Below are 23913 nucleotides of genomic sequence, written 5' to 3'. Positions count from 1 at the left end.
TCACTCAATTTTCATTGCCTGTTAGCAGTACACTTTTTCCCACTCACTGACTAAAAGTCAACATACAGAGAGCAACAGAGCTCGTATCTCCAGGCCTTTAAAAATTCATAGATACAAATTTGTTGGATTTAAGAATTCTAAAATGTTCAGAGTCAGCAGTTGTCCCCGGTAACCTTCTCTAGCTTCTATCTCAATGGAAAAGACTTCCATTTAATCACCTGTGATAAAGCTACATCTATTTGTTAGGCGATGCAAAACTGTGTATTGACACTGTCTTGATCACTAACCTTAATAGAAACCATCAAAACTGAGCAGTTTCTTAGCTGGACATTCAAAGCTTCCACCTGCAAATCTTCTGAAAGCTGGTTTCAGCTCTGCACAAGCTTATCTTCTCAGCTCAGTGAGAATAAGCTCTTTTCTAGAGCATCTCTAAGCATTTCTAGCCAAGCTACAATTCCTTTGATGTTTGTGTGATGGACTAGAAGAGAGTATAGAGGGCGTCATGCCAAAGAGTTAAACCTCTTCTAAACCAGAACAAAATACAAGCTTTGTTTAACTTAATTTGGGTTATGAGCAAGATATTGGATCACTTCCTAATTTGACTGGCATTATTTATTTCCCTCAAAAAGTTATGCTGGGAGCAATCACTGTAACACCAGGGTAACACTCAACTTCATATACATGCAAGAGCAGTGACAGAAAACATGAAATGTCCTCACATGCACTGGCAGCTCCTAAACCTGCGGGGGTTGTGCTGCCTGACAGGGAGAAAGCTGGGACCTTGACACTGTTCAAATTAATAAGCACATGCTTGACTAAGATTTGAACAGTGGTTGTAATTGCCATCTGCATTATTTGCCTCTGCTGTGTAAAAACAGTGGCAGGCCCACATTCCTCCTTGAATATTAAAGGAGGAAATTCAAGACACCAAGACATGCTTCACAGACAGGGGGGTCAGGGTATGCAACTCACATTGTCCATTGTTTTACTCGCTACCTCCCCTCCTTTGGATCATTTCTGACAGCGTCAAGATGCAGCTTGAATTCTGAGCAAGCTCTAAAAACTTACCTTCCTCATGGAGGGCAGAAGGAAATGTCTGCAGACCATGAAAGATTGCATTTGCATAGCTTAGATATTATCAGCTAACATGGAAACATAATATTTTTCCTTGTATCCCATTAATATCTAACCCATCCTAATTTCCTGTTCTGCACACCAGAACATCTGTGGCAGCAAATACACTCAACAAGTTGGAGATGCTGCACAGACAGCTCCTGCACTCTATTCATGGGAATTCCCATGAAATGGCTCCCATTAGATACCTGTCAGCAATAAGGATTTCCATTGCTTCAGCCTGCTCCTGCTGAGTGATGCACAAGAGCAACAATGCTCTACAGCCAGACAGACTTGAGTGAACAGCACAGTTCTTAAGAAGTTTACATCATCAAAGATACAGCTCTTCATGCCTCTTAGAGAAAAAGCACTCCTTCTCCAATTACATTTTTAAAAATCCATTGTAGATTTTACTGGCACTGCTGCCAATGACAGAAACCACATTGTCAGTATGAAAGATGAAACTGCAACGTAACCAAGAATGAATGCCCACTTTTGTGCAAAAATGCAATCCTAGAAAGCTACAAAAACATTCAGGAACAACAGCTCTTTTATTTGGCCCTGATACTGCCCTCGTGTACAATCCAGCTCACCAAAATAAGACAACCCCCTATCATTAAAGATGATCTCATCGAAAAGCAGCTCCTAGCAAGTTTTCCTGCATGGGAGGCTTTAACTGCCAGCCCTGATGCAGCCTGACTGGGAGCGGTGTTTGCTCAGCACATTCTGGTGGTTTCCGAGACAAAGCCAGCATTCCCAAGGCTCCAGATAATCAAGCAGATGAAGTCATGCACTCTGAATGCTCCAGAAAGAGAAATTGGATGGGGGATGTGGAGGGTGGGTGTTGGAGGCAGGAATGGGGGACTACATTTAACATTACCACACAGAAAAGTAGGCAGGAAAAACGTTCCCCATTTAATGATTCACTGCATTAATGACATGCTGGCACAACCAATAAGATAGTATTCGAAAGAATGAGCCATTTAACCCCAGGAGGAGTCAGAGGCAGCACATCCAAAGGCAGGCACTACAATGCAGCGCCTATGCTCTCCCCAGGGACAGATCTTTGGTGGCTGCAGACAGAGCCTAAAGCCAGTGAGGCCCTTTCAGGGACCTCAACTATGCATCACCTTGTTACTATCCTCCTTGCTTTTGAGGAAGGAACTGCTAATACCAGTCAACAGCAGTAGAAGTAAAAGGTGAAGCACATGCCTACAACAAACCCTTTCATTCAGAGCCTGCTCAGGGAGTAGGCTAGGGCAGAGAGGAGCACACAGAAGTTCTCAGTAGTGATACTTCAAAGGCAGCCCCAGGTTGGGAAATAGCCTAGAGTTAGATACTGATAACCACCAACATTTGAGAAAGCAACCGGTGTTTTAAGAGGTTCTGGGTTTTGGAGTTCAACTACAACTGCTTAAGGGAAATAAGATTTCCAGCCCTTTCTAAAAACCCTGTACTAGCTGCTTAAAAACTGAAATCATTGTATTGACCTATCCCTGAACTTCTGTGACTTTTTATATTCATCTCTGCCTGCAAAGCCCTCCAGGGATGGATCTGGCCTCACACTGCAGCATATTTCTGGGGCTTACACTGCAATTATTATAATGGACATCTTTCCCTTCAGATTCAGGAAGAGTGTGGCAAAAACCCTTTCCATTATCATGTGTTTTCAATCATTTTTTCCTCCTTCTTAAACACACGCATCTCTTTCCAATTCAAAAATGTATCATTTCCTTGCAGATAGCACAGCTGGATGGATACAGCTCATTACTTTCTAAGAAGCTTGTTTTCTTCCAAATTCCCTGTTTTCATTTGAACTCTAGCTTTATGCTTTCTTCTACCTGGGAAGGGATTATGGGCATGGTCTCTGCTGCTGGGTGGAAGTGTACTATATTCCAGTTATCTGCTGCATATTAGATACAGCACCTCTGGGTAAACTAGAAATCTCCCCAGGGAGCATTTCTGAAGGAAAGCCCATGCCAGATGCCATGACAGAATTTCTCTCCTTACAAGACAGGCAGCTGCAGTCAGGCTCAATTGTCCTATTGCCACTGAAATGGCAGCATGAAACTTTAACAGAGAAAACAGTTTATACTTCAGCATTCCAGCCATGGATAAAATACAGTCAGCTTCTCTGTTGTCAAACATCCTGCCATCTCCTGCCACATTGATTTCACTCCATGCTGAGTCTAGTGGCAAAATCCCAGCACTAATGAAGTTAATGGGAGTTTCACCAGTGGATTCAAGAGGGCTGAAATTTCACACTGACTCTTCAGTCATAAAATTCCCCCTGCTCACCTCTGAGCTTAACAACTGTGCCCGTTACACCCAGCACGGAGGATCTGGGGTTGATCCAATATCCTTTTAAGTTAATGGAAAGGCTCCCACTAACTTTAATAAGGACTGAGATAGATGACTTAGTGGATGAGAGCATTTTATTTGAGAAAGGGAAGATGATGTTTCACAGCCACTTACACTGTCTTTTTAACCCCTCATGTACTATTTCTGTGCATCTCTAAACCTGTGTGGATGTCACTTACTGCCAATAATATTTCTGCAACAGTGAAGGACATTATAAGCATTCAGGTTTTTACTCTTCCCCCCTCCTACCACTTAATGTGAGCAATAAGAAAGTCTGACTATCAGCAGAAGCATTCAGGAGAGGAAAAAAACAGATGTGAAAATGAACTAGAAAAAAATTGTCTGAGTAACCATGCTTGAGAATATGCCACAGCCTCAGTTATGCCTGCAGCTCACAGCAGCCTCTCTGTATTAATGTAATGTCTTTGGTTGGGAGCACACATCAGCAACCAAAAAGCTGTGACAGCAGACGTGCTTAAGAGAAAAGCATCACTTTTGTATCAGTGCCAATCAATAGACCTAATTTAATGCTCTTCCCTTTCTGTGTGAATATCAGTGTAGGCTCATTGCTCATCCTGATCTTTCTTGTTCACCCCCACCCCATGTTTGCTGCATGAAAAAATCACACTTGTGTACCTCAGCTTTCTCTTGTTCTTCCCCATGATCACTTTTTCTTCAAAAACCATTCCACAGGGCACATTTTAAAAAAGGACTTACTCTTATTACTGCCAATTTTTTCAAATCTCAGTCCTAGAACTGTGAAGCAGTTTCTTTTATTCTGGATGAAGCAAGATGGGAGGAAACAGGTTGCACTGATAATCCAGGTAAGCTAGGTCTGATTCAAGTCTCAGAGACTGTTGGAGGACTGTGGATGTCAGTGACAGTAGCATGGCACCAAAGCCCATGTGAACATCATACAAACCTTCACTGTGGTTCCCCTCAACCAGTGGCATGAAATTGGGCCTTTACTGGTATTTCAAACCTTTATTTTCACTGCTCACTTTAAACCTTACCCTCACTATTATGGCATGCTTGAAAACTGAGCAGAAAGTCTCAAGGCCACATACTGGGTGGAAATGACAGTCACAGTTACCTGAAGCATCAGACAGTACATTTTAATGCCATGGCACTGAAGGGAAACACATTTCAGCTCCAGAGCTGCAACCCCCAAGGCTCCACATCTCCATTTTTAAATTTTTTTGGAGCCTAAGAATATTCTCAAACCAATGTATTCAAAATGGAAACGAATAATCGCCAGCTTAACAACAGTCATTAATCCCCTGTAAGCACACTTCTGCATGAATCTATTAATTCTCCTTTCCAAGTTTTCAGAATTAAAGTGTTTGATATAGTACACGCTACTTATTCCCTTTAATTAAACAACCTCCCACTGCTAAAGCGGGTGAAATATTTCATCAGTCAAGAACATGCACAGCCCTCATGAAGAAAGTTTCCAGTTTCTTGTCTGACACACAATAAAATATGGAGCATCAGCTAAAGTTCCTTGGCTCACCTTAAATCCCACTTGTGGCAGAAGCAGTAGAGGAATTAATTCTCTGCCTTCTTTACAACATGCACCTTAAGAGAGAATTGCACAGTTCAGATTTATACTGAATATCCTCTGTACCCTTCTTCACAGCCTGAAGTGTGGCTCTGATCAACAGCAAAAAGAAATGATGAATAACATCGCTGAGCACCTGAATGACAGCAAATCAGTGACCCATAGGAAACTTTCACAGCACCAAAGCAACTCCACATGAACAAACATCCATTCATGTGATGAATCCATGTGATTTGCCACTTGGCAACTCTGGCAATAAATTTGAGTAGCAGAGGGATACACTGTCTAAGCCATGCTGCAAAAGGAAGAGAATAGCTGTGTTTATACTTCTCAGCGCTGCAAAGGATGTGGAAGAACAGGAGCTTGAACAAACCAATGGCAGAAAATGCACAGTACCATTTTTTCTAACTCCTTATTTAATTCTCTCTATTTTTGGGAGCATCTATAAAGCATGTATATAGTGCACAGAAGTAATCTTATAAGTGATTCATGATCATTCTCATAAACAGAAAATGGAAACATACCACTCTGTCAAGAAGTTTGTGTTTCAATCTTCACACATTCAAGACAAGCTGAAGTCTGTAGAGGCTTTTAAAATGGTGTTTCATAAGCAGAGACCAAGGCTGTGTTTTCAGCTTCATATGTGATTGAGAAATCTCACATACTGAGCACAGAGGTACAACAGGACGGCACAACAGTGAAAGCATTGGGGTCATAGGAGGCCATTTGACATGGTCACATCCAAGCAGGACTGTGACCCTGCTTGCACAGAAGAGCTTAGGACTAGAGGGAAGCAAAAAGGAAAGCTTGGCATGGAGAATGTGCTTGTCCAAAAGAGCACAGGCATTTGAGGAAGCTGTTTTGAGCCCAGAACAGAGAAGTGGTGATTCCTTTGAGACTTTAAAGTTTTTAGGTCACTTTGAACAAGCTTCCTTTAAGTGTGTGCAATGCAAGTCATTCCTGAAAATCCCAGAGGCCTAACACCATCCTCTTGATGGAATCAGATTACAAGGAAAGCTTGGGTCATTCAAGAAACATCAACTAAAAACAAAGTCATCTCTGGCAGTCCCAGTGGACTGCAGTGTAGGAGGCTGTGAATCACTGAAGACATGGGAAAACGGCAGCAAGAGAAAGAAAAAAAAAGACCAGTTTGCAGTAGATAAACAGGTGTAAGTTCACTAAATCCTTTTGCAAGTAATTTTCAGGATCTAATTTCTGCCTGGAAACTCACTACTCTTTAAAGTATCCAACCTCCAATACTAAACATCTTATAATGGTCACTGCAATACGAGGCTTGTGAAGCTAGCCTGTTCCAACCAGTAGAGAAGAAAGGAACATCATTAAGCAGTAAGCTTAATGCTTTTTCATACAGAGAAGCTGCCAGAGAACTCAAGAGGAACAAACTGCTAAATTTCAGCTACAGTTGTATTGCTATACCATCATAAAGATAATCATCAAAATCCAGGAGATGAAGGAATTGAACGCAATCATTCCTCATCTACTTTTTAAGCTCTTTCATACACTGAAAAAGTTTTTCACTACCATGGTGCAACACATGACTATCTCAAAGGCAAGTCCTGAAACTGGGAATATATGTGACACTGTTTCCTCTCTAATTCCAAAAGACTGGAGACGAAAATCTGTTTTTACACAAATACAGGTAGGGCATGACCAGGCAATATGCACATTGCAGCTCAGAAAGCTGATGGTTCTGGGCTGCATCAAAAGCAGTGCAGGCAGCATGGCAAGGGAGGGGATTCTGTCCCTCTACTCTGCTCTTGGGTGACCCCACCTGGAGTGCTGCATCCAGGTCTGGGGACTCCAGCACACAAAATGTGAACCTACTGGAGTTCAGAGGAGGGCTGCAAACACAGCCAGAGGGCTGGAACACCTCTCCAAGGAAACAGGTTGAGCGAATCTGGGTTGTTCAGTCTGGAGAAGAGAAGGCTCTGGAGAGACATTATAGCTCCTTCCAGTATCTAAAGGGTGCTGACAAGAGAGCTGCAGAGGGACTTCTCACAAGGGCATAGTGACAGGACAGGTTTTAAACTGAAAGATGGTAGATTTAGATTTGATATTAGTAAGGCACTATTTACTTGTGAGGGTGATGGGGCACTGCAACAGAGCTGCAGTGAAGAGCCGTTCCAGCTCCATATGGAACAAAGGTGAAATAAACTGAGAAAGGAAGTAACATTCTTTTGTTCTCCAACTTGAGATTTTTAAGTCCCAAAGTATAATATTCTTTAAATTTCTACTATTAAGGTTTTATCCATTAAAAGATCTAGTACTTAAAACACATTCCCCTAGGTAGGATCAAATAACATTAGACAAGGGAGCTCTGAAGTTGGAGTGTTGAATTTTAATAACCAGAAAATCTGAGAAAAGCCACAGTAATTCTACAGCAGAAAACTTAGGAAGTCAGATTCAGATAAAGAACAGTGCAATAGTTCATACTGAAGTAAGCACAAAATCCCATTTCATATGACAGTCTCTTTGCAGATTTGGCATAATCTCAATTTTTTTATACTTTTGGCAATATTGGTAAAGTAAATATGCCCCGCCTAAGACAGTTTAGAAAACACAGATATATAATTGAGTCAGCTGCTCTGGAATACAAGTTTAACATTTCTGACCCCCTATATCTTCTAAAATTAGGCTTCTTAAAATCCTAAGCGCAAGTGCCTTAATACCTTCTGATATCAAACAGAAGCCAGTAAGAAATGAATTGTATTAAAGCTTGATCCAAAGCCAAGTCTACTCATTATGATCTTTCCATTAAATTTCAGCCTGCCTTGGTATAAGCCCTTAGAGAGCATGTAAAGTAAATGTTGATGCTCTTTGTGGTTATTGCATAATGTTGCAAGGTTCTTTGCAAATAATTTCCTTTTTCTGCATCTCAGTTCATGGCCACTGTCCATTAAAAATAAAAGCATTCTCAAACTAACCATCATGATGCCAGGTAATGTAGATGTGTGCTTCTCAGTATAGGCAGCATCACTGAGGAGCAGTGATTTTTGTCTGTGCTCACATAATGACACACAAATCTTGCTGGAACATCTTAACAAGCCTGTATATTCAAAACACATGGTGAGTGTAAACTGTAATCATTTACCAGAAGACAGTACCAAGACTGGCCGGTTTCCTCACTTCTAGGGCAAGAAATTCAGAGAGGGGGAAGCACTGTCAAACTTCTCTATCAGCTGGAAAGTATAAGGATTACAAGAAGGGTAAATGACATTCAGAGAAAGAAGTGTCTTCATTAACTTCCCTTATTTTTTTTCAGTACCTGTCTATCATCTTAGATGAGCATAAAAATCTATAGCTGTCTAGATCACAATTCACCATGACTTAATTTCAAGACTGTTCCTCCTAATGTCTGCTGACACAGATAAAACCTGGAAAAATCTCTCTTTTTCAGGCCATTAAAAGATGGCTTTCACGACTGGGAAGCCAGTAGCTGAAAGGCCATGGAAGGATTAGTTCAGAGCACCCTGCTAAGAGTTCATAACTCACTTGCACCCATCATGACTGGAAGGAGATGGGTCCCATCCAAAAGTACAAGAAGTCCCCACAAGGACTGATAAACCAGCAGAGACCAGGTCAGCCACTATCACTAACAAGAAAGGTGTATTTTAGCTCAGATTCACTGCTTTTGCAACAATTATGTTCTCTTCCTTTAAAAACAGAAGCATGACAGTCAGTCAGTGTTTTTAAGGCCTTGCATCTCCCTAATGTATGTGTACTGGTAAGTCTACTGTTACAACTGTATAAATAAGAGGGCCAGCACAGACATTAAAACCTCTTCACTGAAAAGAGGTGATTCAGTATTCACACACACCATATCTTACCTCTCCTCATCACATTTTATGTATCACCATCTCCCAATCCACCTCATATCCACGATGATGTGAAATGACACTGCATTGACAGACAGTCTCATATTGCTCTTCCACTGGGGATGGAGCAATCCTGCATTTTCTGTGTACTGATGGCAGGCAACACATTCTTCTTATGCACTGGGCAATGAGGCTCCCTGGTACGGGTAGGACTATGTAAGTGCAGACGTTTTTCATATTCAATGGGAAAGGCTGGTGTGAGAAGCAAGTTCAAGGTGGTTTTTTTCCAAGACTTAAAATTACTTTCTTAAGTATCAGGGCCACAAAACATATCACAGAAGTCAAAGGGGTATAAGTCTCCAATCCATTGGTATGGTGGGGAAGGAGGAAGAGCAGAGGAGTTTTCAATACAATTAAGTACTGTACTAAAATTGTTGAAGTATTGGTTCTCCCTCCCTAAGGTCCTGAGCTCACCAAGGATTAAAGCAACCATGTGCAGTCTGCACTGTAGATTACACTCAGGCTCAAGGGTAATCCAACCTTTCCCTGGTGACCAATCTGCTGTAAAAAGGTTTGCACTGATTCTGAATGGAGAACTGAGTTAGTTCCAAAACAAATCAAATCTGAAGTAGCCTTTTAAATGGAGGGAAAGTAAACATGCACACACACTCATCTATCTGGGACAAAGGGGATTTCTTAGATGTCTTCATTTCCTGCTGCAGAGGCCGACTGCTTATTCAAGCCCACTGCTATTTATATCCTGCTGCTGTGTCTTGAGAGAAAAAGCATGAACATCTTTAGAATGAAACAGAAGTTCCTCTGGCCTGGGCCTGCTGATCGCTGTCTCTTAGCAAATGCCTCCTGTGATCATTCTGAACTCCACTCCTGCTCACTGGTGCAAATACATGCACTCCACTCGTGTGGGTGAGCACACTCCCAATGGTGCTGTCACCAGTCCTTTTATGCTGTTCATTTCCATGGTTCCTTGGTGTATGCTCTTTGTCTGCTCTCCATTATCCACCGTACAGTGCATAACAGTTACTTTGGCTCCTCTTTTCAATTTCAGCTGTTCCTTCCTTTTGTACGTGGGCTGGGGGCTATTTTTTTCTTTCTAGTTAAAGGGCTTTGTTTATGATACCAGGGATTGAATTAAGATTTTATAGCACACACCATAATTATAACAGTTCCAATAAACAGCACAAACTGGTATTTACAGCTATCACACAGTGTTATAGTTATATGCCAATTTAACAGCTCCACTATATCAGCCTAAAAATGGATCAATGCAATTCGAGCAAATCACATCTCAAAAGCTGCTACTGATGAATTGCAACTCTCTTGGAGGAATCCTTGCTATTCTCTCAGTTCAGTGCTGGAAAATACCAGCCAGTAGGTCAAGAAGAAACTTCAGCAAGCAAGAAAGGAGGGATGGGCTAACACTCCCAAATACCAACAGAAGAATTTCACTGCCCATTTTGATGAGCATGCTGTGTGGCATTTGTGGTAAATATGCAGAAATACTGGTCATATATTTTCCCACTCCCCATTTCAGAATTGCAGATGCTTAGCCTGTTTGAGCACCTTCCACATAAGAACATATGCACTGAAGTTTCAAAGTCAAGCTGCTGATTCAAGTGGGCATTGCACCATCCAATAACCACCTCTGTAAGAACAGGTTTGCTCAGGCCATATAGCTGTTTGCTTGATGATCTGTTCCTTGATGCTCCCACAGCACAAAAACAGCTTCATGTAGGGAAGTGGGCCTGCTCCTCTACAAGCTCGGGGTGTAAGGGAGAAAGTGTGGAGCAAAGCAATCACTTCTCTTCATTAGGCAGGCTCTAAATATTAAAGGTTGTAAATGAAGTAAGAGTAGAAATACTTGAAGACAAGAAGGAGATTAAAAACCGAAGAAGCTCTAGGGCACAAGAGAAAACAGGTGAGAAAAGCAAAAAAGCAGAGTAGGAGACCAAGTACAAATGAGGCAGGAAGGCAGTGCAGATGAAAAAAGCACAGGACAAGCAGGATTCCTGGAAGCTCAACCAGCTTCAATGAAAATTATGCTGGACCACATTCAACTGCACTAAGAACAACACATTCAAGTCCTCATAAAAGTAAAATCATTGCAGTTAACAGTAAAATAATAAAAAATTAAGCTTGGTAACTGTGTGGTACCCTACCCTCAAACATTCAGAACTGTAATATGCACAGCTTGATTTCAGACAGATTCCTGAAGGTGGTTGGGTTTGTTCTTCAGAAATTCTAAGACTATTGCAGGATTAACATCCTGCTAATGCTGAGGAAAGCAATCTTCTCCTTTCATAAGTAACCAAAACAGTTCCTGACATTGTATTATATAATGAACTCCTCCATTATTACAGTTTTAGAATGATTTGCAAGCTTTTACAGAGCATTTGGTTTAAACCAAAAGGGTAACTTGTTTGCTCTTTTTTTTTTTTTTTTTCATAAAGAATGGCTGGAGTTCATTCTATTAGGACAAAGTACTTCCCAGAACTACCATGAAGTAGGAAAGCACCTTTGGTTCTTATTTCCCCAGCACAGGATAACACAGTTCATCATGAAGAGTATTATTTCCCAAGAAGCTAATACTGGATGGAAAGGTCATTGTTCCAAATGATCCACAAAGTTCCAGAACACCAGCCAAGGACCTTCCAGGAACTAACAAGACTGTAAAGACAGATGCGCATGCATTTCTAAGAAAAAAAAATTGGAGAATGAAAAAAACAATAAACCAAATCTGATGTTAATTTAGGGAGACAAGTCTCCAAGACCACTGTTAAACAATATGGGATGTTGCCATGGAGGGGCCCATGACTGGTAATCTAATGCTCATCACACGGCAAAGGACTGAGTTGAGAATGATAACTTTTGAAACATGCTCACACTTCTAATTTTTACAGAAAAAGTAATACTAAAGAGTATTAGAAGGTTGAAAATGTAGGTATGATTATATACCCCACCAGAAATGCCACCTAAAATGAAGATGTAATTTCTCTTAAAGCATTCTGAATTTCATACCAAAATGATTACACAGAGACAAGCCAGAGAAGTGGCACATCTGATCTCTGTTACCACAAGAAACAACCCTGAGACTTATTAACACAAAACATCAAATAATTTCAGCATCCACTGCTGAAATAGTAAGGGCAAAGACAAACATTACTAGGTTTAATGTGGCACCCACCCATTCCTGGTGGTTTCTTTAACACCTTGTTCTTCTCTTCACACTGCACTCTGTGCTTAGTCCAAGTCAGCTGCACAAGAGCCCTGACACTATGGAGATTTCTTCTTTCACCCTGTCCTTGTGGAGATAGGTTATGACAGCACAAAGTCAGGCCAATGCCAGTGCAAAAATAAGGAACATGAAGTAGCACCCCACTTTTCACTGGGACATAAACCTGCAAGGATTTCCATTAGGAAAGCTGTCCTAAATGCCAGTATCCTTAATTTTCCTGAGCCCTCAACATTCACATTCTCTCCTGTAGTGCTAATTCCTGCAAGTTTACTTATGTATAAACACACTGTACACCAAAAAAGGGTTAAGTTTAACTTCTACAAATTAGCTATGTATATTCAAATGAAAAGAAACAACCTAATTCTCCAGAGAAAAACGATAAAGACACTTGGTTAATGATTCCAGAGCCTGTTCTCTCTAACTGTCTGCTGGGGCCCTTATCCGCAGTTCTTTATGGCTGTATTATCATCATCATCATCTCTGGACTTAGTATTCCAAACATACCAGCTGCCCACAACTGAAGGGCTTCTTTGCATTACCGATTATAATTGCACTGAATGCACTACTGGTTCTGTGACATAAAAAGGAATTAAAAAAAAAAAGTCATCAAGTTTATTTCAATTTGAGAGAGTTGAACCCAGGTGAAAAACTAAGTCAGTAACCCACAGAACCCACTAATTAATTACCTTATAGATGTATGTATTCAATCTAATGGAGATCAAAATTAAAAAAAAAAAAGCCCATTATTCACCACCAGTTTCAATTACAGGTGGGAGAACAATTCCACTTAACACATTCCCTGTGGCCTGGCCCACACTCAAGAGATGTTTTTCGGGAAGAAGCTTAGAAGCAATATCTGTCTTGAAAACTGGAGTGAGATACCTCTTTTGAAATTTTCCCTCAAAAATCAAAACAAAAAGCCCCACCACCAACAAGGAACTCCCCAAAATTCCAGTTCTCCTATTATCAAGATGACTATTTTCTATAGTAAGACGTTGAGATCAACAGCTTTATCCATCCATTCCTCCAATAAAATTGACTAAATCAGCATTAATTTGTTAACCTTTGTATTACTTCATGCACTCATGCCACAGGATGTCAAGATAAATTCCAAACTAAATCCTTTTAAGAAAATAGAAAACATTTCTTACCCGTTACTCTTTCCTCATAACTGTGAACTCCCACTGCTGAAGATAATCCGTCAAGTTAGAAAGTCTTCTTTCTTGATTCTTTTTGTTTAACCTCCCACTCTTAAACCATTTAATATTACCACATGGGAAAGAAAATGCAAGGAAAAACTTGTCTAATGTGTCAATGGCTACATGCCACTTCTATTAGTCAGCTTCTGTATCAGCCTGGGTGGATAGTTCAAGTAACAATAGGGGAAACAGCCTATTTTCTATCAAGAAAAGAGACACGAAGAACATGACAGAAAAAAAATTACATTTTAAAATACAAAAGGAGTGTAGGGTTCCAGCAGCATGCAAAAGACCAGAAAATACTACATTTTAAGTTTACTATATATAAATTACTTTTCACATTAAGTCAATTTAGGTCAAAAAACATGTGTTGATTTCTCCAACAAATTATAAGTTTATATCCAACAACATGAACTCTCACCTAAAAAAGAGAAAAAGACAGCAAGCTATTGCTTTTGCAAGACACTGGCACAAGAACATACATTAGGTATTGTTATCACATACTTAAGCATGGACGTTTGGGTTGCAGTTGTTGTATATTTTCTAGAAGAGTATTGCACAACTGATTTATTTGTTAGTCAAAACAGTGAATGAATGGCAGCATTTACTTGCATCCTTTCATTCACATGGTACAGATGAACTGTAATGCTCCTCAGGACTGTGCATGCTGGACTCTTGCTGGCTTGCATTTTTCCACTTCCTAAAAAAGGCACTGAATTTCGAATGTACTGAAAAGAAAGGAATAGGAAGGTTCACAGTTCCTAGAGAATTTTAAGAGATCAGTGTTACTTTAGCAATACAATTTTCACAGCTTATTATGTGTTAACACATTTAACAATGAGTCATCCCAACCCACTGGAGTAAGAAAACGGAACCTTTCAGATTCAGATTATAGAGATTGCCCAAGTTTCATTTATCTCTAAAGCACCAAATAAACTATCTTAAGATCAAGAAGAGGTGAAAGCCCTTACAGTTATTAAATAGCTTTTGCCAAGTAAATTGTCAGACCTAGTTCCAAGGATCTGTAATCCATTTTTTTAATTTACAATTTAGGCAATTTGGCTCATTTTTATAGGTGAAATTGTATGGTGGCATTTTGAAAGTACTTCAACTTTGTGTTGTAACAGAAGTTATTGTTCTAAGTGTGGAAGACCTCTATTTCCCCATAGTGAAACCATTACACCAGACACCAAACTTTACAGTACAGAAAAGCTGCAGTAAAGGCTTGGAGGAACAGCTGTAAACTTTTAGGATTTAATATACATTTATGAGACATGGAGATCTGAATAGAGAACACTAAGCAGAACCATTCAAGTATGGGACTTCAGAGTTTGTTCATGCAGTCAAAATGACATTAAATACCCAACTGCATGTATCTTTATTGCCTTCTCTTTCCTCAAAAGCAAAGAGTAAGCAAATCCTTTGCTTTTATAACACATTAGGTCCATGTGAGTTCACCTGGCATGTTCTCAGTGTGCTCTTGTATTAATCCTTTACTAATTTGTCCCCACCTAATATGTGATGCCAAAAAGGGTGATACCACAAACAGTCAAGATAACATCAAGTGGGAGCCTGTCATCAAACTCCCAGAGCTAGAACTATAAACATGGACCAAGTATTTCTGCCACTGAGTGGAAAGTACAGCAACTGTTATGGACTCACAAGTCATTCACATTCCTCCATAGACACCAGCAAGGCAAGAAAACATTAACAGTTGTACAGGAACAGTACTTAAAAGTACAACTTATGCACCTGTACAAATCAGGTAGGATGGCAAAAGCCAAACTAAACACCATAAAGAAAAATCACAACTTCTACTCCATCAGAAATTATTTGAGCCTTTAATGAATACTGCAAGCAAAGAAATTCAGGTCACCATGACTCCACTTGTATTAAAAAAAAAAAAAAAAAAATCCCACCGCAAGCTTTGACAAAGAGGCTGTAAGTAGTAAAAGAAAAAAATTGAGATTTTGTCAAATAATTGAAAGGCATGTATAAAATAGGAAAATAATAATAAAATACGTGTCTATTGTCCCTTTATGAAGCATTTAGTAATGAAGATTATTAATGCTTCAGCTAAGTCCAACAAATGAGATCAAAAGGGCAGGAAAAAATGGCAAAATTCATAGCAATATATCTCAGTAACGATGGGAACAACTGAAGAGCTATTAATGAGCTTGTTGAATGGAAAGCATGCTGATAAAATACAGCATCGAAAAACCAAGGCGCAACTTACTTGAAAAAAAAGAAATTACTTGAGCTAGTCATTCACAGGTCATAAACTAACTAACTGCTTCCAAAATAAAGTACTTTACAATTCACACCTCAAGACACAGAAGGTGTTTACAGAGGATGAGGCAACAAAAGCAAGCAAAGAAAATTTGATAAATTCATTAAAATATAAAGCATATAGTAAAACCTTCATTCAGATATTTGATTTAGTTCTAAGCTACTAAGACTAGAAAGGAGTTAGAAACTAAGAGAGCTTGTAAAAATGGACTCTAGAAAAAAGTGACAAAAGATTGCAAGAGGTATATGAAGGCTCCTGAAACAGGAAACATATGGAGTATTTCAGGAACAAAATGAACACGCAGCATGAAACAGTAACTAATCAGTTTACTGAAAAGGTAAACCATTGCCATATATAATTTTTGTAAATACTACCAAGGGACAGTAAGACTAAAAAGCAACTCACTCAAACCTGAAAATACTTATACAACATATAGCTGACTTTCTCAATGTTATTGCCATACCTGTTACATGCTTAGATTCACCCAAAGAAAAAACTAGGTATTAGAAGGCAAATCCCTACATTCTCTGCAGAATTCAGTCATGAGGTTTAAGAAGCCCACTGTGGAGTCCTTACGTAGGTAAGTTGTAAACAACTGGTACTTCTCATGAACTTCCTAAGGAAAATTCTATCTTCTTAGAAGACAGTTGTGGGTAGGTGCTCTTCAGGATAATGCATGACCATTTTGGATTGCTCTGAATCACTGCTTTCTTTCATTAAGCTTTATCAACCATAAGTGTCACTGCCCAATTTTTAGTTAACGCACATACAGAAAAATACATTTTTTTAGTTCCAATACAAGCTGTCAATTCAGAAAACCTTACAGAAATAAGATTTCAAGAGTGGTGTAAAAGTAGTATGTGCATAGAACTTCAGAAATTGTATTTTCCTCTTGGATCTGAGCAAGACTGCAGTTCATTTGCAAAGGTGCCAGTGCAGTCTCCTGGCAGTGGCATGATTTACCCCAAAGCAAGTCAGACAGTGCTGGTAGCTGCTTAACCTGCTCTAGAGTTACACACAGAGGTAGTTGCACTACTACTGGCTGAAACACAGCATAGATAAGAAATGTGTTTTAATAGCAAAGAGGTACCAGGAAATAGGTCCATCTTGCAGTTTTCATGGAAGCTATGAATGGACTTAATTATCACAGAAACAAGAAACACAGAGTTCATTAGACACTGTCTCATATCAAAACTGTCCTCTGCAGTCGCAGATAATTTCTTTTTATGCCACACAAATTCCAAGACAAACAAATTCATTATTTACTCTATTTCACCTTGCTAAAGTAACACCAGAACTACCACCCAAGGATAAATCCAGTACTCCATCATGACGTAATACCTTTTTTATTACAATATCCAAAAAACTGAGTATGCAAGATTTAGAGATCTCATGATCCCTTCTTCAATCTCAGGAATGTGCCATCTAAAGACTGTATATTTAAACCATAAAGGAGTTTAAATGTAAAGAAAAGAGAAAAATGCATTTTCTTCATAAACATTCTGTGTGTGTCTTCCTACCAACCACGCCATCCTCTGTAAAACCCGAAGATTTCTTTCCATAAAGCAAATATATATATAGTGTTGGTAGCCCGCCCCACCCTGTCCCAAGATCAGATTTTATTAATCTTCTGTATTAGTGTCAACAATCAGCTACAGATACATATTACTTTGAGAATTAAATACATAATCGTTTAATTCAAACAAGCAGAAGGGCAAGAGGAAAAAGCATTATGTGGATGGCACATTTGGTTGTAGATTACCAAAACATTCAGCCTTTACAATTCATTTATTCTTTCTCTAGTAATCAACTTTCAAATAAAATTTCTCTTTGTTGCAATTACAGACCAAAATACACTAGTTTTCTTTTACTACAATCTTACCATAGTAGTTTAAGAAGTACTATTATAAAATGCTTTTAATTAGTGTACTCTTTACAAAGAGTCAGAGAGGCAATGTAACAGCAGAGTACAGTGTAAAGAGTGCTTCTAGGAACTAGGAGATTTTGTATTATCCTACTCGGTAAGCAATATAGCTACAGAACTCACAGCCACAACTGTTATGTCTACTCTCTCTCACTTAAGCAGCTGCAGCTTCAGTGCATTCAAACTGTGCCCGATGTCTCTGAACGGAGAGTTCTGCCTGCATGAGCAGTCTGAACAGATTAACTAACACTGGTTTGAATTGAAAACGCCCCTCCTTGATCTGAGCTAACTATGTAAACGTACACAGGAGAGGGGCGTTTTGAACTCTGCCGGGAAGGTGAGTGTTTGCCATGGCCACCCAAGGGAAACTCTCAACCTGAAGAGAGGTGGTCAGAGGTTAACAAAACTGGAACACAAAAAGAGGCAAACAAAAGAAAGAAGGACAAACCGCAACTGACAGAGCAAACACTTTAGAAAGAGCCTATTCCTTAAGCCTGCTTCAGATATTGCTCTGCTCTATAAAAGTGAATTTAGGACCTAAGGCTTGTAAGTTATAAGAGGCCCAGGTGGCCAAGTCCATCTTCAACGTCACTGAAGTGCTTTCACAAGATATAGCTTTTCCCCGTGTTCACTGGTGAAGATGGGAGCTTTTTTGTAGTGTTCCACCAACTCATCCATAGTATTAAATCGTCGCTGCCCAATACAATAGACATTGTCCACGAGCTGCACCTTGAAATGTTTGTTCTTCCCCGACGCCTTTAGAGATACTGAGAAGTCACTGGGCTGTTGAGAAGAATTTAAAGAGAAAAAAAAATATTACATAAAAGTGAATGAAATGACAGAATAATTTTGCAGTTTCAGGAATAAACTGTGCTATATAGTTGACAGTAATTTACATTAGTCTTTGTTTCACAGCTCGGTGCTTTAGCTACTTAAGAAACCCAATAGCCTATTATTCAATAAATAATTGCCATTGTTATTAACGTGCGCTGTTAAGTCAGTTAAGTGAAAGCTCCCCAGATGCACAGTATGAAGTTGCCAATTACATGACTAAATTGCAAATATTATCTTAGTTACTCAATCTAGAAGCACAAGAATGTTAAAGAGAAGAATTTTTATCATGCATGTCTTCCTCACTAGAGTGCCCTGGAGAAAACAATTACTGCAATATTGCTTGGGTGAAATGTGGAAAATTCCCCATTTCACTTTTTTAAAAGCCATGACCACTAGAGGGCCATTCTTGCTTTACATTGCAAAAACAAAAACACATACACCTTTTATCTTCATTACCACATGTATGGGGAATAATTTCTCCCACTGAGTACACTTTCTTTGTAAAAAAAGATGAAGCCATAGAAGAAAAACACCGTACAAATCTCACCATCACACCACCACCCACAAAAGACAGAATTTATGCACTAATTAAGTTACTCAGGACATAATTTCTAATGATAAATCTCTTCATCCTGGCAATCAGTCGCTTTAACAAGGAGCACTGTCATCCAAACAGCCAGAATGAGACCATTCCACTTTCTTTACCACATGCCACCACCATAGAAGAGTAGAAAAGACACAATGTCCCTTGCTTTCCAGCTGAACTCTGTCTCCAGCCACTTACTGCTGCTGGCTGACTACAGAGATGGTGTAGAAGCCTGGGCAATAAGGATTTAATGTGCTGCTACCTATGCCTCAAATACCAACGACCAATCAAGCAGGCAAGCTAGAAAAGGATGTGGCTAGAGAGGAGAGGATGTGCAGGGCAGCACCTTTCTGGGGCCAATTTTCCTGTTCTGGTCCATGGACACCATACAACACAAAACAGTGCAGGCATGGGAATGAGGTCAAGGAGCAGACAAGTCCAGTAGAGGGGGATCAAGACCACCGAAAGACCCTGAAAACACCCCCATTTCCATAAAGGTCCAGAAGAGTACATATACTGATTCATTTACATGAAGAGCAAGAAACCTAATCCAGGCAGAGGAAAACTTACCTATAACCAGGTAGCCCCACAAAGCCTTGGTGATGCACCACCCAGGCCCGGATACCCTGTTGGCTGGATTGATCCTGGATCCAGGATTGCAGAGCTCCTTTCCTCTGCAACCTGATCTCCCTTTCACTTTCTCTTTCTTCCCTCTTTTCTTTTATTATTCCTCTTACTATTAGAGACTAGGGGAAAAACATGGATTTCCATGCCAAGTGTGTAGTTTGCTAGTAAAATTTCATGAGCTTCTTTTGGACCCTTATGGTTTTTGTCATTCTCTGATGAATGTTGGGTGCTCCCTTCCATGTCGGAGTGGGATTTGACAGATGGAAACACGGGTTTGCCCTGTGAGAAGTGTGTGGAAGTAGGTGTCACCAGCCAGCAGGAAAATGAATAATAAAAAGCACACAGTGGAGCTTGCAACAAGCTCTTAATGGAGCTAAGGAATGCCTGGTGCTACTCCACAGGTACTGCTGCAGTGTCTCAGCTCACTGAAGGCATGGCTTCAAGCACAACCTGCCAAAGGCACATGCCAGGCTTTTGACACAACCTTACTGTGTCCCTCAGTCCTCTCCCCACCATGCCACTGCTTTGGCTGGGCCAGCACTGCAAACTTGTGCTTGCCCAGGCTAAACAAAACCACCTGATTCACAGCACTGCCTTAGGAACAATCCTGAGCACGGCAGAGAACCAAGTGGAGGAGTCAGGAGCCTGCCCGTGTTACTGGTGACACCAGACTTTATGAAACCCAAGTCCTCTACACTGCATTTGTGAGGGGTCAAACACACACTGAGTACATACCCGAACAAATTGGAGGAGAGCATTTTCTTAGACATGCTGTCTTTGTTCCTGCAATAAAATGGGTCTCTCTCCACACATCCCTCACATCCCGCCTATCCCAAAATCTCATCTCTTGAATCTCTCCCTCACCTGTTTTAGCACTAATGTTTTTACTGCCTGCCTTCTGATTCCACATGCCCTGCCCACAGCAAACAAAGCTCTTGTCATGCCTGCTGATCTGGCTCTGGTCCAATTCCTCAGACTCGAGGCTCAGCTTTGGGCAGCAGTTCTTCTCCTTTTGCACTGTACTAAAGGCAGCAGCAACCTCCCCACACCCTTGACCTAACCCTCTTCTACCTCAAGTCACTACATTCTAGATCAACAGGCATCACTTCTTAAAAAAATATTTTATGCAACACCCATAGGATAATTACTTGTTCTATCTATAATCCAGGGACACCAGGCCTTGACCAGGTCAGCACAGGCTCGATCAGGAAGGCTTCTTCTGGCACTGAGCAGCCACTGGCTCAAAATACATGGAACATTTTCTGTGACTGCCAAGGGGGACTGGGAAGGGTGGGAGAAAGTGATGGAAAGAAATGTGCATAAGAGTGTATCTTTGGGATTTCCAACACTCCACCCAAGATACATTTTGTGCCCTGTCATCCATCCCTAACTCCAAGTATGAAATCTGCTATTTTAAGCCAGATATCTCTGATATTAAGCCCCTGGCTCAGCAGCATCACAAAGAAGGTTGCACAGAACTCACACTGAAACTGGCTTGTTTCAGCACCTACCCCACTGGGTTAAAACTGACCTGGCTATATAAACACTTTAAAGCCCAGAATGCAGTGTGCACAAACCCTCCAGTAGCCATATCCATACAGGCTGGGACCTGGTTCCAGTGGAATCTCCATAGTTCTAAGCTGCAGCCATTCAACAGTAACAAAGCACAGGTCAGCACAAAGCTCTCCAGAAGCTTTGGGATGCTGGGCTCATGGAGGAGAAATTTAGGGCATGTGCTCTGGGCAGTGTGCTCATCGCTGTGCCCTGAACACAGGAAGGTCTGTAGGGTGTCACCAAGGACAGATGGAGGCAGCAAGTACAAATTAGTCAATTAAGATTCAAAACACAGTATCAAATCTTGCTGACTAAGTTCTGCTGTTTCCATGGGTGATGTCTACACCAAACAAAAACCAGCAACCAAAAGGTCCTCAATTAAAACAGGAGAACTTAAAAACGGAAAGTTCATAATCTGAACTAAACTTTTTTTTTTTGTTTGTTTTAGGAACAGGAAACATTGCTATGGCAAAAGCTTAAAAATAAATTAAATAATCACTTTGCTCTCAAAAAAGTTTCAATAGTTTCTAACAAAGTACAGGTTTTTTTAGCATGCCAAAATTATGAGATTTCAAACCTCCATGTATCTGTTAAGAATCATTATTTCTAGGCCATAAAGGATGTGTTAATGACACACAGAGAGATGGCTGGACCTCTGACCTACTGTCCTATGACCCAGGCACTGGTCAGACTTCTATCCCGCTGAGGCGATCCACACAATACATTAAATCCTCTTTCTGCCAGTTTAATTATAACCTTAGCGAAGGTACATTTCTCATGAACTATTGTCTATTCTCCACAGCCCTGGAGCCTGCTTGTTAGATTGATACATAAGTAGAAGACATTATCATATTTTCTGTAGAATGTTACAAAGTTTATTCTTTTCATTATCTGATTTAATTTTAAAAAATGTAGAAAGCGGAAAGGCTGATCTAACTCTTTTGAGAGCCATCATCCGGTGCAAAGAGATGGAAGAGCTCAAACAGCTGTTGCAAAAATCCTGAAACCCTTTATTGCTCTCAGAGTAGTAACTTTTATATGACTCAAGAATGAACAGCAAAAGCAATTGGACTAGTTTTTGGTTTTATGTCGGTTCCTTCCTGCCCTAACAAATGCAAATTCATTAAAAATACTATTAAAAAAAAAATCTAAATAAACTATTGCTCTTAACACTACCATTTTAAAGTATGCTGGTTCAATGCAGTTTGAGTTGGTTCCCTGCTGTCCTCCTTGGATTTGCTCCAAGTCTGTTTAATTTATTTACTGGTTAAGTTGTTTTGTTCTAACTGCTGGTCAATTTTTCTCTCTTCTTCCTCTTAAATTAATTGCTACATTTGGATGTTTACACACTAACTTTTCCAGGAATAAAAGATACACCATATAAAGGCACATCAGAAGTAAGTTTTAATCCCTTAAGTCTATAGAAGAGTTGATGATTCTACAACAGAGTTACAGAGCATAGCTTTGTGACAGTGAAACTATGAATATTTCTGCACCATCATAATTGGAAAGACCTAAACCTGAAAAACCTAACCTGAAGTTAAATCAATTCCTAAAGCAGAAAATTAAAGATTAGCTCTAAATGCCCCTACAGTCCAGGTGTAGTAGTATTTTGAATTGTTTTCAATTCCTTTATTTTAACACCTGCTTATATCTAGAGATGACCATGAGCCAGCTGGTGCCTACAGTACGTGGAAAACAAAAGGTAGGAAAGGTTGGTTTCTTTATTTCTTCAGTGAGGAAATGAACAATCTTTAAAAAGAAAACTCAACTGAAAACTACCACAAAAACAAGTGATAAAGCAATATAAGGAAAAACAAGTGAAATGGCAAAACCAGAGTTCCCTCTTCACACTCTCACAGACTCTCAATTTGAGAATGAAATTATAATTTTATCACTTATAAATGGCAAGGTTGTGAAAAACAGTTTCTTCTGAAAGTCTTTTACTCATCCTGTAACTTATTTCAAATTTTCCCTTTCAGTCCAATTCCATTTACCAATGCCCCTTCTCCAAAAAAAGATATTCTCAGGCACTCATTCTTCAAAGTACTCCAGATTCTTTGAGCTCCCATCAGCAAGTGTGTCCTGGGGTCCCCAACTCCTTCCACTTCCATATCCAAGTCTTCCCTCAATTCTCCTCTTACTCAATCAACCAGCCAAAAAACTCAAAGTCATAGCTCAAAGATCTAAGGTCAGGCTGGAAAGAACCATCTGGGAGAGTTAATTCCTTTTTCTACCCCTTCTGTTTCATTTGGATATAACCAAATACCATTCTCCTCCCTATGTAATGGTCATGTTCCAAAATCAATATGACACAGGTCAGAAATACAAATTGGTATCAATGATCTTCAACTATAGCTCTAATAAGATTTCTGTTCTTCCCTTTAAAATAAGTCACTAGGATATTTCCTTATGCCTGTTTTCAAAGGAAAACTTTCTCCTCATGTCTGCTGTACTTATCAATCACTGCATGTCACAGAACATGACCAATGCTCACTTTTTAAATAGTTGCCATATTTCATTGCTTCTATCCAGGATTGTTGCAGGATTAAAACCCCAGGAAAACATGAGACACTCTGAATGCTATGGAATTAGCACCTCAAAAAACATACCAACTCCCAACCTCTGCCTCCTCCCTCCATTGTCATTATTGCTAGACGAAGAACAGAAAAGCCAAATATGACCTCAAAAAACTGACAAATCCAGTCACATCTACAATCCTCAGTATTAAATCACATTAATACACCCAAAATCATCAGTATCATGTTAAAACTA

General features: G+C 39.9%; 1 protein-coding gene across 1 annotated transcript in view; it reads right to left on the bottom strand.

The window, feature by feature from the left end:
• Positions 1 to 16943: 16943 nt before the first annotated feature.
• Positions 16944 to 23913, bottom strand: part of NCK2 (NCK adaptor protein 2) — a 53015-nt gene continuing 46045 nt past the window's right edge. Inside the window, exon 4 of the mRNA XM_033053085.2 lies at positions 16944 to 18320. Coding sequence (XP_032908976.1) covers positions 18126 to 18320 — 195 coding nt within the window. The 3' untranslated portion in view covers positions 16944 to 18125. The remainder of the gene's footprint in view (positions 18321 to 23913) is intronic.

The sequence above is a fragment of the Catharus ustulatus genome, chromosome 2 (genome assembly GCF_009819885.2).
Source record: "Catharus ustulatus isolate bCatUst1 chromosome 2, bCatUst1.pri.v2, whole genome shotgun sequence".
Lineage (NCBI taxonomy): Eukaryota > Metazoa > Chordata > Aves > Passeriformes > Turdidae > Catharus > Catharus ustulatus.
The sequence above is the reverse complement of the archived record's forward strand: the minus strand, read 5'-3'. Positions and strand labels throughout refer to the sequence as shown.